Here is an 18,306-nt window from a genome sequence, read left to right as displayed (position 1 = left end):
AGCAGACTAATAAGCTGCCTGCACTGGGTGGCAGTAGCTCTCCTAGGCTCTACAGATGAGTCTTTCCCAGCCCTACCTGGAGATGCCAGGGGTAAATACATTCTTAAGTAGTCCCTGTCTAACCCAGTGTGGACAGCACCTAACTGAACAAGGCATCAACATCCTGTAAATGTAGCAGTTCTTCAAAAGCTAAACTAGAGGCTTAGTGTGGGCAGCAGGTCATTCAATTGCAGCACCTCATTGACCTAATACAGCGCAGTCACTGGATAGTGCTGGTGGGAGAGGTAGAAGTCAGGGGTGTGTGATGGAAACACAAGCAGGGGTGTTTGTTTTCCATAACTGCTTCTGATTACCGGTAGGAGGAGTCAGATTGAGAGTTCAGCAGAAAGTTTGGCCCAGTGCTTGGGGGGTCATGGTGTAGAATTGGGTGGGTACAAATTGAATGCCTTCAAAAGAGGATTGGACAAATTCATGGAGGAGAATTCTATTGATGGCTACTGGCCATGATGGCTATACTCTGCCTCCGTGGTAGGATACAGGAATGCTTCTGAATTTCAGTTGCTGGAAACCACAGGAGGGGAGAGTGCCCTTGTACACAGCATCCTGTTTGTGGGTTTCCTACAACTAGGCTTGCCATACATCCTGGTTTTGACATGTCCTGGTTTTCGGTTGTAAAAACGGCGTCAGGGGGGAATTTGCCAAATCCGCAAAATGTCAGGGGAAACCCGGATGTATGGAAATACAATGGAAAAAGCAGAGAAAACAGCTCCAAAACTTTGACATCACTATTGGGGGGGGTAGGTTTTTTTGGGGAGCTCCACCTTCTTGGTATCTTTCTAAGAAAACAGCTCAACACCTTTGCAGGCGTCAGGAATTTTACTTTTGCTTTTTGAAATATGGCAGCCCTACCTACAGCGATCTGGTTGACTGCTGTGAGAGCAGGATACTGGACTAGATGGGCCACTGACCTGATCCAGCAGACCTCTTCTTATGTTCTTAATAGAGGTGGTGGTGGTGGGAGGTCCCTGGAACTCCAGGGCAGGCAAATTGATGCTGCAGTTACGCTCCCAGCTCTCAAAGTGACGAGTAATGTCTCAAGGTAAATCTTGTTAACACTCAGAGCTTCTGAAACACCTTTTTGCTTTTTATGCAGCCCTTCGCGGTACATACCAGCCTCAAAGCTGTGTCAAATCTCCTGGTTTAATTTACTCCCAGGAGTGCAAGAGCGGAAGAGCCTCATCTGTAAACAGAGAAACACCTCCAAGCTAAGTTAGGGTCCAGCTGCTAGCCGACTGGGGTTTTAATGCAGCCTGGCAGCGGGAGGAGAGTGGTTATCTCAGTGGTTCATTAAAGTCTCCAAGGACTGAGGAAAGTTTGAGGAAATTGCTAGGTTGCTTTGAGAGCTGGAAGGAAAATGGACACCCGTTTGGAAGCGGAAAGGCAATATCTTCCCCACTGCGACTCTTTCAAGTTCCTGGGCAGCAGTTCCCAGGGGGAAGGTCTTTTGGTGGAACAGCCGTATCTCATTAAAGGGAGAGCATTGAAACAACAATTATCCCAGCAGCCGAAGTCATGGCCATGAAAGAACATAAGAGGAGCCTGCTGGATCAGGCCAATGACCCATTTAGTTCAGCATCCAGTTCTCACAGTGGCCAACCAGATGCCCCTGTGGGTAACCTAGAAGCAGGATTTGAGCACAAGAGCCCTCTCCCCTCCTGCTCTTTCCAGCAACTGGTATTCAGACGCGTTACTGCCTCCAAGCACAGAGGCCCAGCAAAGCCATCAGGACACCCAAGCCAGCCCTCATGGCAAAATGGCCATTTCCATGTCTCCCAGAACTGCACGCCTTCTCTGAAAAGACACACATTTGCATTCTCTAGAGCTGCCTTATGGTTTCTTCTAGGAAATGGTTTGCAAACACATCACCTCCCCTCCCCCCCGCCACCCCTGTTCTTTCTCTTACTTGTTTTAAGGCCATATTATGAGGGCAAACCACAAACCCAACTCCCAATTTAGTATCTGATACAGAGGGGCCAAGGCATTTTAGTTGGGCTGCAGTTTGACTCCTTCAGTAGTTCTGGAAGGGAGAAGAGGGTAATGCCAGGCTACTATCCCTTTTAAATGGGACCCAGGTGGCGCTGTGGGTTAAACCACTGAGCCTAGGGCTTGCTGATCAGAAGGTCGGCGGTTCGAATCCCTTTGACGGGGTGAGCTCCCGTTGCTCGGTCCCAGCTCCTGCCAACCTAGCAGTTCGAAAGCACGTCAAAGTGCAAGTAGATAAATAGGTACCACTACAGCGGGAAGGTAAACAGCGTTTCCATGTGCTGCTCTGGTTTGCCAGAAGCGGCTTTGTCATGCTGGCCACATGACCTGGAAGCTATACGCCGGCTCCCTTGGCCAATAATGCAAGATAAGCGTGCAACCCCAGAGTCGGTCACGACTGGACCTAATGGTCAGGGGTCCCTTTACCTTTAGCTTATCCCTTTTAAAGGCATTCAGGGGAGAATGAGTGACACCAGCCAGAATTCCACTGCTGTGAATATGTCACTGAGGCCATCAACACAACTGGTGGCTTAGGAGGAGAAGGCAGTAATGCTTCTGAATCCCAATTACTGGAGGCGAGAGCGCTCTTGTATTCGGGTCTTGCTTGTGGGCTTCCCAGAAGAGGCATCTGGTTGGCCACAGGACGCTAGACTAAATAATCATTCATCCTGACTCAGCAGGGCTTTTCCTTAGTGTGAGCAGCCCCTCACTGCCATTATAAGCCTTTTCTCCAAAACTGAACCCTTAGGAATACTAGAAGAGCTTTGCTGGATCTGGCCAAAGGCTTATCTAGCCCAGCATCCTGTTCTCACAGTGGCCAACCAGATGCCTATTGCAGGAGAGTAAATACTACTGGTAAGGTGTTCATGCTTGTTGTCCTTACATTTGGACAGGAGTGGGAGCCCTGTGGTCCTCCACATGTTGGACTACCAGATGTTTTTGGACTACATTTCCCATCATTCCCTGACCAGTCACCATGCTGGCAAGAACTGATGGGAATTGGGAGTCCCTGTGCCCTGCAGTAGTGCAAAACCACATCTTTGATTTCTGCTTTGTGCTTTTAAAACCATGTGAGAAAACTGAGCAAGGAGGGTGCAATTTGCAGTGGAGAGACCCTTCTCCTGTCTGCCATCAACCCCTTCTGCAAATACCACCCCCCCCCGACCTTCTGGAAAACAAATTGTTTTCCACCCAGAAGGGATATGCAATGGAAATATAAGTCTGAAGGGAGTTGCGGAGGATAGAGTTAAACACTCTCCTTTTGCTCAAAACTCCAATCTTGCAAATCGTTCCCTCCTGGCTGGGGCTGGCATAGGCAGCCGCCAGACTTTAAAGGCATGAGGCTGAGATGGAACGTGTCATTCGTCCCTCAGCTTTGGAAACAAATAGGGGATTTTATGGACAGTTGCTGATCTGGCTGGCTGAGCCTGGCATTATGTTCAATTAAAGTGATAAAAAGGCAAAGTGTGCTGCTGTAAAAAAAATTAATTAATGTATGTATGTATGTGCTTCCAGAAGGGAGAGGAAGAGAGGAGAGGCTATCAAAATGTTCATGAGAGACCAACAATTATATTTGATAGTGGGACTCCAGTCAATTTGGCACATCTTGTCATTCAGCCCTAGCAACCTGCTCCCAACAGTGGGCAGCAGATGTGTCGAGGAAGCTCACAAGTAGAATATGAAGATGGAAGTCATCACCTTTGCTTGCCCACAACATCTGGTATACTGCTCCTGTTTATGGAAGCGCTGTTGTTGTTGTTGTTGTTGAGTTCTATCCAACCAAGTTCAAATCGGAGCAGAAGAATTGAAATTAATGGGCATGTTCATAGAATCATAGAATGACAGAAGGTTAGTGAATGTTACTGCACATGTTAGTGAAATCCATTTATTTAAATGATTCTGCTCTGAGTAGAATTTTGTATCAGTGCTAGTTAGATAGTTGCTTTATATAGGGCAACCTCTAGGCCACGGATGCCCAACAGCGATTGCTGTGAAAGGAAAGAAAAGCAGTGAACGGCTCTGTCCCCTTATGCTCTCTCCGTATTTCAGTGTTGCGTCAAATGGGCGTATTTATTTATTTTTTCAATTTGTGGTGGCGAGTTCTGTTACTGCAGTTGTTTACGGTAGCTCCCCCCATACCTGCCAAGTTCCGGCCTGAGAAATAAGGGACTGGACCGGAAGTAGCAGACCGGAAGTAGCGCTGCCACCATTTTGGAACTGGGTGGAGCATGCTCAGAAGCGACTTTTGATGGTGCTCTGCCCTGTTCCAAAATGGCCGCCGCACCAGAAGTCGCGCTGCAGCCATTTTGGAACTGGGCAAAGCAGCATCAAAAGTCGCTTCTGAGCATGCTCCGCCCAGTTCCGAAATGGCCACAGCGCCAGAATAAACTGGGGAAAAAAATCAGTTTTTTCGGCTGGGAACAGCTGGAAAAACGGGGGTTTCCCGGGGAATACGGGAGACTTGGCAGCTATGAGCTCCCCTATATATATATGGCTTTCTCCTCCCCTAAAAAAAGCTCAGCAACAGTGTTTTTATACTGGGAGTAGATAGCAGTCTCTTGGGAGTTGGGTGTGCCTGCTGTAGGTGATCTACAACTAAGTTTTTAAAGAACTTTTAAAAAGGAACTATCAATAAATCATCATAACAATATAAAAAATTGTGGTAACTGGGTGGGCTCAGGGAGCAGTGTCATGACTAAGAGCATAACCCATAAGAGCATAAGAAGAACCTTCTGGATTAAGCCAGTAGCCCATCTAGTCTGGCATCCTGTTCTCACAGTGGCCACTATATGTTGGCTTCCAGATATTGGTATTCAGAAGCATTACTGTTTCTGCTTTTCAGCTATCCAGTTTGCATCGAAAGCCAATTTTATCAACTTTGCGCTTTCCAAAACAGCATGAGAACTGAGAATACAGCCATTCTCCCAAACCTGCATGTATCTTAATTTTGCCATGCCATGTTCCAACCAAATAATGTGTGGAACAATGTCTGGAACAATGCATACCGGTGTATTAGGGGAAAGCATGCATACCAACAGAGATATCTGTGAAAAACAACTTTTAAAATGCACTATATCACTTGCAAATATCTGCCTGTTCGTCAAAACAAAATCCAGATAAAAAAATAAATAAATCTGTTCATTAGGAGAAATTTGCACTGAAAAGCCAATGAATGTTCAGGAGGAAATTTTTTTAAAAAAAAGAAATTTCACAAATGGCTGCAGAAATATGAAGAAGTAAATTTAAGGTTGTAGAAGTGGAAAACTGAGAGAACTGAAATGTTCCCTAATATGGATCGGAGGTCCAAATCCAGAACTTTTTGCTGAAAATACTGAGTTTCGTGCTGAAAAGACCCAGCAACCCCCTTGAAAATCCTTCTTCTTTTTTCCCCTTCAAATTGTTATTATTCCCCCCCCCCCTGATAGCTAGGGAGCTCTGATGGCCTTGGCAAATTCTCTGGTGGTCAGTGGTTCCGCTCTCATAGCCCCTGTCTGTAATTACCTTCTCTGGATCCCCATTCCTAGCCATGTTATGTTTTGTATGTGTCTGAGTCGCCTGTTATTCCTCCAGACTACCCGACCTAACAAAACAACTTGAAGGAGAGCAAGAAAATAAAGAGTCCGTTGCAGCTATCATTACCCAAACAGCTTGGCAGCAGTCATCCCAGTGACTCACGCTAACAAAGGTGACCTTGGCTTTTATTATATGAGATTGCCAGCATCCACATCTCTGAGCCTTTGATTGATACTTGCGATGCGTCTTGGCAGAAGGGACTATGGTGCTTCCTAAGAGGCATCTCTGCTTGCTGGCATTTGCAGGGTTCTCAGCTACTACTACCAACATCACCCACTTGCCTAGGTGGTGTAGCTATTAGTCATTGCCAGGGCTGCTGGGAACTTATTATTAGGTATCAGAATAATAGTTGGAAGGGACCACAAGGGGTATCTAGTCCACCCCTGCAATGCAAGAATCTTTTGCCCAGCGTGGGGCTCGAACTCACAACTCTGAGATTATGTGTCTCGTGCTCAACTGACTGAGCTATCTGGGCAACTCTATGGTTCTTCCTCTTCCTCTTGTTACAATTTATCATGCACCCTTCACCCTAAGATCCCAGGGCAGGTCACGGCCCGTTTAGACAAATGGTTATTAGAGAAAGTCATTAGACCAATTCAAGGGCGTAAAGGCTATCAGTGGCTACTAGTCATGGTGATGATACTTTGGCTGGAGGCTGTATACTTCTGATAATCAGTTGCTGGAAACCACAGGAAGGGAGAGTGCTCTTGCGCTCGGGTCCTGATTCTGGGCTTCTCGCAATTAATCACTGCTGCTGACCCTTCCTTTCTTCTGCACCTGTGTAACAGGACAGGGAGCTTTCAGTTACAACCGAAAGGAAATTTTCGGCAGTTGCAAACAACACTTCCTTTCTTCACTGACTTTTTCCCAGCACACATTGCAAGGGAAAAGAAAGGTGGTATACTGAGACTGACATCACTCACCAGGTGCACAGCCTGGGAGCCATTCTGGACTGGTCCATAGAGGCGCAGGTCAATTCTGTGTCCAGGGCAGCTGTTTATCAGCTCCATCTGGTACGCAGGCTGAGACCCTACCTGCCTGCAGACTGTCTCGTCAGAGTGGTGCATGCTCTAGTTATCTCTCGCTTGGACTACTGCAATGCGCTCTATGTGGGGCTACCTTTGAAGGTGACCCGGAAACTACAACTAATTCAGAATGTGGCAGCTAGACTGGTGACTGGGAGCAGCCGCCGAGACCACATAACACCGGTCTTGAAAGATCTACATTGGCTCCCAGTACGTTTCCGAGCACAATTCAAAGTGTTGGTGTTGACCTTTAAAGCCCTAAATGGCCTCGGTCCAGTATACCTGAAGGAGTGTCTCCACCCTCATTGTTCTGCCAGGACACTGAGGTCCAGCGCTGAGCGCCTTTTGGCGGTTCCCTTGTTGCGAGAAGCCAAGTTGCAGGGAACCAGGCAGAGGGCCTTCTCAGTGGTGGCGCCCGCCCTATGGAACGCCCTCCCATCAGATGTCAAAGAGAAAAACAGCTATCAGATTTTTAGAAGACATCTGAAGGCAGCCCTGTTTAGAGAGGCTTTTAATGTTTAATAGATTGTTTTATTTCATTTTTCTGTTGGAAGCCGATCTGGGTATAATAAAAAATTATTATTACTATTATTATTATTATTATTATTATTATTATTATTATTATTATTATGTCATAATGCGGCAAATCCAGCTGGCTATACAGTGTTGTGATGGCCAAGTGGGTTGAATTATCAATGTGACTAATAGAAGAAGCAGCCATAAAAGCTGTGCACAACAGGCAGTGCATCAGTCTCATAATCTGAAGGTCCCGAGTTTGAGCTTAAGAGAAGGCAGCTTGCAGCTGTCTTATTTTTGAGTGTTGTAGTGGATTGGGCTCACTGGTTGACCTTGGGAGCCACTCACTGTCTCTCAGCCTAACCTACCTTTACAGTGTTGTTGTGGGAATTAAATGAGGGATGAGGAGAACCATGGACGTCACCTTGAGCTCCTTGGAGAAATGGGTTGGCATATAAATGCAGTAAATAAATAAAATAAGTATCCTCTGAAAAAATAATGGCAGTGAAGAGGAACAGATTTTTGAGGGGTGGGTAACAATTTGATCCAAATGAAATGGCTAGCTTCTACCTGAAAGCCTAAGCAGTAGAAGATTGGGCAATGCTCTAGTGCTCTCTGGGACTGAGATTGCTCCAATTGTCTGTGTTAAGCTGATCATATAGTATTGCTGATGGCCCAGAGAGGAGTTAATCAACATGAATGACTGTTGCCGATGGTGGCCCACTGCGGCAAGGCAAAGAAAGACACAAGTGGCAAAATAGCTGCTGTTATGACACTTCTCTGCATGAATGGCACAGGAAATATCCTCGGATGTTAAGGCATGTCACAACAGCCATCAGCTGCAGAGGGTGACTGGTTTGCAGCTGCGAAGTGTGATGATACCTGCTTCCTCTGAGCTCACCGTCTCTTGGATTTCTCCGTCTTATGAAATGTGGGGGAATCAAGTCTGGGACGCACTGCCAAAGGGTTCCCCCTTCCTTCCTTCCTTCCTTCCTTCCTTCCTTCCTTCCTTCCTTCCTTCCTTCCTTCCTTCCTTCCTTCCTTCCTTCCTTCCTCTCTCTCTCTCTCTCTTTCTCTCTCTCTCTCTCTCCTCCCTCTTTCTTTCTTTCTTTCTTTCTTTCTTTCTTTCTTTCTTTCTTTCTGGTCTTTTCTTCTTTTTGACTTTCTTCTTTTTTCAACTAAGCTGCTATTTTATCTTAGAATATTATAAAAAAATACTTTGTAATGGGTTTGTATTTTTGTATAGCTATGAATTAATATCAATAAATAGGTTTTTTTAAATGTATGAGTTAGACCAAACTGCAAGAGGCAGTGGAAGATAGGAGTGCCTGGCGTGCTCTGGTCCATGGGATCACGAAGAGTCGGACACGGCTAAACGACAAGAACATGGGACTCTCTGTCTATACTCATCTATGAAGAATCCCTCTTGGAACAATTTGTAGAGGACAAGGTCTAGGCCCCCATAGAGAGCACACCTACAACTCCCAGGTCCCAGCAAGGCTGGATGCAGGGTTTGAATTCACAGGGTCCATTACAAACAGAAGCACAGATGCCGTATTTATGCCACAAAGCAGCACTTGGGGGCTCAGGATCAAACTAAAACTAGAATTAAGTCTTCTTTGCTTTTCCTTCGACTGGCAGGCTAAGACTCTCCTTTTCAGACATGCCTTTGGAAACCAAGGTGCAGATGATGCTGATCGCTGGGTTGCTATCATTGCAAACTGGATTTTAAACAGCTGTTTCCAATACTTAAACTGTGTGTGTGTGTGTGTGTGTGTGTGTGTGTGTGTGTGTGTGTATAATTTTGCATTTTATAATGATGTTTTGAAATAGAATCATAGACCTGCAGAGTTCAAATGGACCCCCAAGTGCCATCCAGTCCAACCCACAGCATTGCAGGAATCACAGCTCAAGACAGATGGCCATCAAACCCCTGTTTAAATACCTCCCATGAAGGAGAGCCCAGCACCCTCCAAGGTCATCTGCTCCATTGTCGAACAGCTCTTAATGCCAAAAAGTTATTTTTCATGCTTAGCTGTGATTTCATTTCTTTTGATTCCATTGGTTCAGACCCTGCACTCTGCAGCAGCAGCAGCAGCAGAAAAGAAGCTTTCTCCATCTTCCATGACACGGCCTTTTAGATATCTGAAGATATCACCTACCAGTCTTCATTTCTCCAAGCTAAACATACCCAGCTCCCTTGGCCATTCCTCATTAGCAGAAGGAAATAAATGGTGGAAGCCCATCTTCGGAGAAAGGCAGGACAAGAATGTTAGATAAATAAATAAAATTATACTTCAATGATGTAGATTGAATTGTTTTAACCCATCCTGGGACCTTAGGATGAAGGGTAGAGAACAAATTAGAATAATAATATTTTTAAAAATATATCATTATAAAATAAAACGATAGACAAAAACCAACTCTCCCACCTCTAAAATGCCCTATTTTCATGAGGACAGGCAGGCTGATGTCACCACAATGGACCAGCTTCCACTGTTGATGGCCCAAGAAGAAGCTTGGACATCCCATCCCACTCAGGTCTAGGTGCTTGTAGAGAGGAGGGTTGGGTCACTCACTGCATATCCAAGATTTCTTTTGTTTCCAGTATACATCTCCATTCTTCCTTTATTTTTATTTCCTCTACAGGTCTGGCCGTCCATCAGATTATCACCATCACCGTCTCCCTCATCATGGTCATTGCTGCTCTGATAACGACGCTCGTCTTAAAAAATTGGTAAGGACCTTCCACCACATGAGTTTGGCCTGTATGTGGGTTGAAAGGAGGGAACTGTGTAGCAGCTGAGGATACTGGGCTACTAAGGCTATTGGCGAGTCAGTCGCAACCTGGACCTTAGCCAGTGGTGTGGAAAGCAAGCCCAGTGAATAAAATTCGATGAGACTTGGACTGTTTGAAAAGGATTGGACAAATTCATGGAGGACAAAGCTATCAAAGGCTACTAGCTATGATGGTCCTGTCCTACTTCTACTGTCACAGGCAGGAATGCTTCTGTATTGCAGTTGCAGAAAAATGCAGGAGGGGAGAGTGTTTTGTGCTTTTGTCATGATGGTGCACTTCCTATAGGCCTCTGGTTGGCCACTGTGAGAACAGGAAGCTGGACTAGATGGGCCACTGACCTGATCCAGCAGTCCCATCTTATTTGCTTAAGAGACAATGCAAAAATCTGGACCAGGCCATGGTTTCTTCATTATTTCTCTGCTAAGTCATTGATTTTCTTCCTAGTCTCCTAGTCTTTGACCACCTTTCGGCATCAACCTGCATGGAATTGTGGGGTGGACTCCTCCTCTGTTTGGGTGGTCAGAACATGTTCTTCCCTTTGATTTGATTTCCTGAAGACCCATGTGGGCAATCGGAGGGATGTAGACCTCGTGCAGCCCTTGACTGACTTCAGGGTGGCCTCCACGACCCATTCTACACCCCCCACTGCCCAGATGATTGGCTGAAGTGCTCAGATGGGAATGCTCCTCAGCTGCCCCCAGTGCAAATTAACTGGGAAGAGCTGCTGATGGGGAGATTGTTACAGACTAGGACACTGAGAACCCACTGCATGCCTCCTTCTTGACCACTGTTCCCAGAGCTATTATGCTGGCTAGTGTGGTGGGAAGGATGTACACTCCCTACTGCCATGCAGGAGTGGGGAGGAAGGGTGGCTGTTTGTATGTGTGTTAGCAAGAACTTTCTGATGGTAAGAACTGTTTAGCAGTGGAAAGGTGGTGAACTCTCCGTCACTGGAGGTTTTTAAGCAGAGTTTGGATGGACATCTGTCAGGGATTCCTTAGCTGTGATTCCTGCCTTGCAGGGTATTGGGCTGGCTAAGCCCTTCCACCACCCCAAACAAACCCTTGCACTGGGACCTCTTCCAACTCTACAGCTCTATGATTCTATGAGGTCTATTATTTTGAGCAAAGCAGACATAGTAACACAGCTGGCCTTGTCTTGGAGCGCTGGAAAAAGCCCTGCTGCACCAGGAGGCTTGCACATCATTACAAAAATATGAGGGAGGGTGGCAAATGGCAGGAATGCAGACGGGCAAAGGGACCCATGGAGGAGCTACAGCAGCCACTTCAACTAGAGATTTAAAGGGCAGCGCCCTGTGTCAAGAAAAAGGTGTGTGTCAATCTTACTTCCCTGAGAGCAATCTTTTTTTTTTTATGGCACCTCCTCACTGGGGTTGAGCAAAATATCCACATGTGCCTGGTTCAAGGCTGGAGGCAGAATGACTCATTTCCTGACTGTTTGGGAAGAAGCAAGAGCAGAGCCGTGACTCATGCAGAGACACAGTGGGCAGCATCCTCCAAGGACAGATTATCCTCCCTCCCTTGCTGCTTTGCCCTATATTTCTGTTACAATTGCCCTGTCTTTCTTTTGCAAGGTTCCATCTCCTCTGAGCTTCCAATGAGTTCAGGGGAAATGTATCCAGTTTTTAAAAAATTAATTTACTTATGCATTTTCCCAGTCAATTAATGGAAATGACCGCACTCAAGCAGAGAGCCCCCTTCTCTCTCCCCCCCCAACTAAATGCCTTGCAAGGACTAGACTGTTTTACATGCCTCACATCTCCAAGCTTTTTTGTTTTCACCCAGCCTCATTTGGAGGCCTTTCTTCTCTGACATCCACTATGCATATAGTAAAATGGGTTACGTCTTAGCTCCAGGCACTGCTGCCGTTACCTATTTTCCTAGTCAATCTGACCTATTTTGAGGTCAGCCTTACTCACTCTAATAATGCGACGCACCTCTGGGAGAAACAAAGGAGTTAGAAGGTTGTGTAGCTTCCCTTCTCTCGAAGGCTGCTCCCAGGCCTCTTCCCTGCTTGAAAAATATGTTCCCTAATAGCTTCAAACCTGTGGCATTCCGTGGCGCAAATGGCCCCGGTTGTTCTGACACTCACCTCAGGTGATGGGGGCTGAATCAGATGAAGAGACTGCAAGTAAATTGGAAAAGTCATCCAGGCAGATCACTCTCCATCGCCCCATCTGCCCCCATTGGGCTTGTCAAAAGGGATTAAGGAGAATTCCCAGGGTGAAATATGCCAGCGTTTTTTCCAAAAAACCCCTCTTCCAAATCAAAGGCATCTGTGAGCTCAAATCCTATTTGAATGTTATAAGGAAAGCAGCAGGAGGAAGAAAACAACCAACCAACTGAATTAAAACGTAGCTTTGTGTTCTTAGAACATTACCACATATAAGTTCCTTGAGGCCTGAATTCTGGGCCCCACAGTTTAAGAAGAATATGAACAAGCTGGAAGGTGTGCAGAGGAGGGAAAACAAGATGAACAAGCGCCTGGAAACCGAGCCTTATGAGGAGATGGGGATGTTTAGCCTGGAGAAGAGAAGACTGGGAGGTGATATGAGAGCCATCTACACATATCTGAAGGGCTGCCATATACAGGATGGAGCAAGCTTGTTCGCTGCTGCTCCTCCTGAGGGTAGAACCCGAACTACTGGATTCAAATTACATCAAAGACGATCCCGACAAAACAGTAGGAAGAACTTTCTGGCGGTGAGAGCTGTTCACCAGTGGGATGTTTTCTCTTGAAAGGTAGATGACTCTCATTCATTGGAAGTTTTTAAAGAGAGGTTGGGTGGCCATCTGTCAGGGATTCCTTAGCTGTGATTCCTGCATCACAGAGGGTTGGGGCTCGATGACCTTTGGAGTTCAGCCCAACTCTACAATTTTACAATTCTACAGTTCAAATCCTTCTCAGCCATGAAGCTAACCTGGGTCAGTCACCATGACTTATATCCAATGCTGTCATTCTGCTCATGCCACAGACCCCTGCTTGCAAAGTGTAACTCCCCACTCCTCTCCTATGCCCTCCAGCATTTCTCTGATGAAAATAGGGACGTCCCATGCTATAATGATAATTTCACTATTTATGCCCCACACATCTTACTGGTTTGCCCCAGCCACTCTAGGCAGCTTCCAACCTTTATAAAAACACAATAAAACAATTCAGAAACCGGGACGGCTTCACTAAATCAGGGACGTCCCTGGAAAATAGATAGACTTGGAGGGTCTGCTCTCCTTTCCCATGCAGCTTCCTACCTACAATCTAATTTTCTGCACCAGAGGTTTGGATATCTCTTTGGAGAAGATTCTGGATGGGGGACGAAACAGGAAGGGTAAGGTGCACTGCGTGAGTGGAAGGCTACTCATGCAGGAGTAAAGGTAAAGGTAAAGGGACCCCTGACCATTAGGTCCAGTCATGACCGACTCTGGGGTTGTGGTGCTCATCTCACATTATTGGCCAAGGGAGCCGGCATACAGCTTCCAGGTCATGTGGCTAGCATGACAAAGCTGCTTCTGGGCTGGCGAACCAGAGCAGCACCCGGAAACGCCGTTTACCTTCCCACTGTAGTGGTACCTATTTATCTACTTGCATTTTGTCTTGCTTTCAAACTGCTAGGTTGGCAGGAGCTGGGACCGAGCAATGGGAGCTCACCCTGTCGCAGGGATTCGAACCGCCGACCTTCTGATCGGCAAGCCCTAGGTTCTGTGGTTTAACCCACAGCGTCACCTGCGTCCCATACTCATGCAGGACTGGCTGCCACCAAATAGCTCATAATAATCTACCTTGCAGGATTGTTAGGAGGGTAAAATGTGGAGAGGGAAAACCATTTCCACACACCCTGCCCAAGCATCATGGAGGGAGAGTGGAATATAATTTTTTAAGAATCAGTGCTTGGAATGTAGTAGGTTAGCTAAATGCAGTTAGAAGCTTCAATTTGACGGGGAACTGGTTTTATGTAGTATCTGATTATGTAATGTATCCAATTTTATGGAACATTACATGCAACAATATATGCAACTATATCTATATTTATATCTATATATTAAGCAATTAAGTCCCATACGTCACTTTAATTCTGCAACATGATTTTACAGCTATGGGATACATAGAGGTATTTGTGCAAAGTAATTAGCATTGTTAGCTTTGTGAATCTGTTTACGCATTGTTTATCTTAGAAAATCTGGCGAGTGGGTGTGTATATAAAAATTATGCCAGAATATTAGGAATGATATAATGCATGTAATAATGTGGATAACGTGCAAGAATTGGTTGCATTTTTAGCAAAGCTAGTAACAACACCTCTCTTCTTGGCCAAATCAAGGAGTGAGACAGGAAATGGGGGATGGGATCCATGTTTTATTGGGGATCTAATTTTGTTTGTTTATTTGCTTGCTTACTTGCTCATTTCTTTTAGTAATTGGTTTTATACTTGTAAACCACTTTTGGCAATAAAGCAGTACAGTCGAGTCACATCCAACGCACATTGAACTTACGCAATTTCAGCTATGCAAACTCTGTTGCAACTCCATTCCAGGAGCCATTCCAGCCTTTTTCTTTGGCCCTTTTGGGACATGTCTGCTTCCCTCTCTCCTCCTCCTCCTCCCTTCCACCAGTCGCTCACAGGTGGAGGAGTGAGGGGAGGCAGCGGAGACACTGGAAAAGGTCTCCCCATGGGGCTTCCCCACACCTGCCAGCCAGAAAAGGGTAATTTGGGCTGCATGCAATTTTTGCATATGCGCACTATCCTTGGAATGTAACCCCAGCATACAGTGTGACTCAAATGTACGCAAAAATATTATTATTTAATTCACATTGAATTTTTCAGGAAATCCCATCCCTGTATCTATGCACGAACACAATGGCTGCTTTTTGACACTATTTAAGGGATGCTTCACTAGCATGGTGCAGGGTGCAGGGAGCATACCTGCCAAGTCTCCCACTGAAAAATGTGGGGTCAGCAGCAGCGTGGCACTGGAAATTGTGTAGAAGCAACTTCCAAGGCCGCTCTGCCCATGTGTGGGCACTGGAAATCGGGCAGAGCAGCACCGGAAGTCGCTTCTACGCATGCCCGGTGGCCATCTTGGTGGTAGCCGCATGGCGGTGGCTACCTTGGTGACGGCCGTCGCCATGCAGCCACCTTGGTGACGGCTGCCGTCATGCGGCCACCACCAAGATGGCCACCGGGCATGTGTAGAAGCGACTTCTGGTGCCGCTCTGCCCAATTTCCGGTGCCCACACATGGGCAGAGCGACCCCCAAAATGGAGGCTCCCTGGCAGGTAGGAAATCTGGGGGATTTCCGGGATTTTTCTCCATTCAGGAGAACAGCAGGATACGGATTAATATCCGGGTGTTTCCCACGAAAAACGGGATACTTGGCAGCTAAGGCAGGGAGATAAGAGGAAGAAACTGAAGTTTGATGTAGGCTGTGGAAGTAATTTTAGATTTTTTCCAAATTTTTAGATATTTTCCCACTTAAACCAGAAAACAGGAAGAGTGAAATGCATAATGAATAATAACAAAGGGGAGTTAATTGCCTCCCAAGTTTTTAGAAAGGGGCAGACTTTGAGTTTATCATGAGTGGCAAAGATGTATCCTGCATGCTGAAAGATCCTGGCGAATACCAAATCCACGGTGCTTTCTTCCCTGCGCACTTCAGGCCTGTGATTTTTCCCTTCCTTATTAAGGCCTCCATTTAAAATTCAAATTTGATTATGCTAGATAAATACATACATGCACAAAATAGTCCTGAAACCTGATCACTTGGTAGAGGCCAACGTTACTCAGATACTGGAGGATAATAATTAAATTTGAAATTGCAGGTATAATTAGCAGGAGATAATAGAGTTTTCTCTCCCAGGAATCCGAGTTGCTGTTCTTTCATAACTGATATCTTTCTTCCTTATTTATTTAGATTTTGGTTTTTAACCCACCTTTTCCTCCAACAAACTTACAGTACCGCATTATGACTGACCCAAGGTCACTTATTAAACATTGTGGCTGCCTGGAGATTTGATTCCTGCATTGCAGTGCATTGGAGTGGATGGCCTCTAGAGTCCCTTCCACCTCTAAAATGTGATGGTTCTTACTGGAGGAGCCAGTTGAGGGACTAGGTCCTGAACTCCCTTGAGAACTTTAAAGGGAGTTTGCCTTTCAGTCAAATGGTCTGGTGTTCTGAGAGCCTTCTTTACTGAACATGTAAGATAAGTAATTCCTTGTGAGAACATAAGGAAAGCATTCTGGATCAGGCCAATGGTTGCCTAGTACAGTGGTACCTCTACTTACGAATTTAATGCGTTCCGAACACACATTTGTAAGTCGAAAAAAAATTGTAAGTCGAATCCCATAGGAATGCATTGGGAGAAAAAATTCGTAAGTAGAAGCAACCCTATTTAAAAATTTCTAAGTAGAAAAAATCCTATCTAAACCGCATCCAAGATGGCAGACAGAGCTCCATTCGTAAGTAGAAACATTCGTAAGTAGAGTTATTCATAAGTAGAGGTACCACTGTAATAGAATCACAGGACTGTAAAGTTGGGAGACACTCCAAGGGTCATCTAATCCAACCCCCTACAAGGCATGAATCTCAGGTAAAGAATCCCTGTCAGATGGCCAACCAACCTCTACTTTAAGAATATCCAATGTAGGAGAGTTCACCACCTTCTGTGAGAAAAGGTTCCACTGTTGAACCGTTCTAACCACCAGAAAGGGAGTCCATTCCACTCTCAAACATATCTTACAATCAATAAGTTTCTCTTAATGTTTAGTTGGAACTTATTTTGTTGTAATTTGAATCCATTGGTTCGGGTCCTACCCTGCAGAGCATCTTTTTCTCGCAGTGACCTTCTGGATGCTTGTGGGAAACCTGCAAGTTGGACCAAAGCCTGAGAAAAACTCTCCCTCCCTCTGGTTCCCAGAAACTGATATTCATTGGCATTAGTGACCTTGACCTTGGAGGCAGAGCATAGCCACCATGGCTGGTTGCCATCGGTAGCCTTCTCTTCCATGAATTTTCTCCAATCCTCTTTTAAAGCCATCCAAGGTGGTGCCCATCTCAATACATAGTCCCATGGGCAATATATATGCGTGATAAAGAATTATTCTGCTTTTTGCAAAGTCTCATTGAGAGTCACATTGTGATTGGTCCTTTTTCTGCCTACCCAGACAAGGGGCACTGTTTACTCTCTTGAATACAATACCTTAGTTGTTAAAGGTAAAGGGACCCCTGACCGTTAGGTCCAGTCGCATATGACTCTGGGTTTGTGGCGCTCATCTCGCTTTACCGGCCGAGGGAGCCGGTGTACAGCTTCCAGGTCATGTGGCCAGCATGACTAAGCCGCTTCCGGCGAACCAGAGCAGCACACGGAAACGCCATTTACCTTCCCGCTGGAGCGGTACCTATTTATCTACTTGCACTTTGACGTGCTTTCGAACTGCTAGGTTGGCAGGAGCAGGGACCGAGCAACGGGAGCTCACCCCGTTGCGGGGATTTGAACCACCGACCTTCTGATCGGCAAGCCCTAGGCTCTGTGGTTTAACTCACAGAGCCACCCGCATCCCTTGAACCTTAGTTGTTACGATGTGCTAAAATGTGTCTGAGCCGCATTCCCGGCGGACCACCCCATTCCTTTTGTTCAAAATCTCTTCCCTTCCACCTGCAGTTGTGCCCAGAGTGGGAACACGAGGAGGAACAGCCACCAGCGTAAAATCAACCAGCAGGAAGAGAGTTGTCAGAATCTGACGGACTTCACCCCAGCCAGAGTCCCTAGCAACCTGGATATATTCACGGCCTACAATGAGACGCTACAGTGTTCCCATGAATGTGTGAGGACGCCGGTGTCGGTCTATGCGGAGGAGACAATACTTCCCCCAGGGGATTATAAAACATCTTTCAATGGAAATAGGTAAGGAAGCAGAAGCTCGGTCGGACACATCCATTTGCATTTAGTGGATATTGGATTTGGTGGTTGACATCATGAGCAAAATAGAGTCTTTCTTTCCTTCCTTCCTTCCTTCCTTCCTTCCTTCCTTCCTTCCTTCCTTCCTTCCTTCCTTCCTTCCTTCCTTCCGTTTCTCCCACACAAGCACAAGTAACGTAAAACTGTTAAGTGTCTCCTTCCACATCATCCCATTTCCCTCTGGAGGGAAACTTAGAAAAGCTGGCAAAAGCAGGCGTCCATATAGAATTGCATGGTTCCCCTATATGTTTATGCTCATACCTTGACTGAAAAGGGCCACACACATCTCTGTGTACACCAGTGGTAGCCAATGTGGAGCCCTTCATTTTTTGCTGGACTTCAACCAGTAGAGGTTGACCCATAAAGGAGAATGGGGCA

The 18,306-nt window shown here is 46.0% G+C and overlaps 1 protein-coding gene across 1 annotated transcript in view; it reads left to right on the top strand.

Annotated features, from left to right (window-relative positions):
- Positions 1-17,878, top strand: part of AJAP1 (adherens junctions associated protein 1) — a 96,976-nt gene extending 79,098 nt beyond the window's left edge. The window contains exons 3-4 of the mRNA XM_088671080.1: positions 9,807-9,894; positions 17,632-17,878. Coding sequence (XP_088527206.1) covers positions 9,807-9,894; positions 17,632-17,878 — 335 coding nt within the window. The remainder of the gene's footprint in view (positions 1-9,806; positions 9,895-17,631) is intronic.
- Positions 17,879-18,306: the final 428 nt, after the last annotated feature.

The sequence above is a fragment of the Zootoca vivipara genome, chromosome 6, assembly GCF_965207765.1.
Source record: "Zootoca vivipara chromosome 6, rZooViv2.hap1.1, whole genome shotgun sequence".
In the NCBI taxonomy this organism is placed as follows: domain Eukaryota; kingdom Metazoa; phylum Chordata; class Lepidosauria; order Squamata; family Lacertidae; genus Zootoca; species Zootoca vivipara.
The sequence above is the reverse complement of the archived record's forward strand: the minus strand, read 5'-3'. Positions and strand labels throughout refer to the sequence as shown.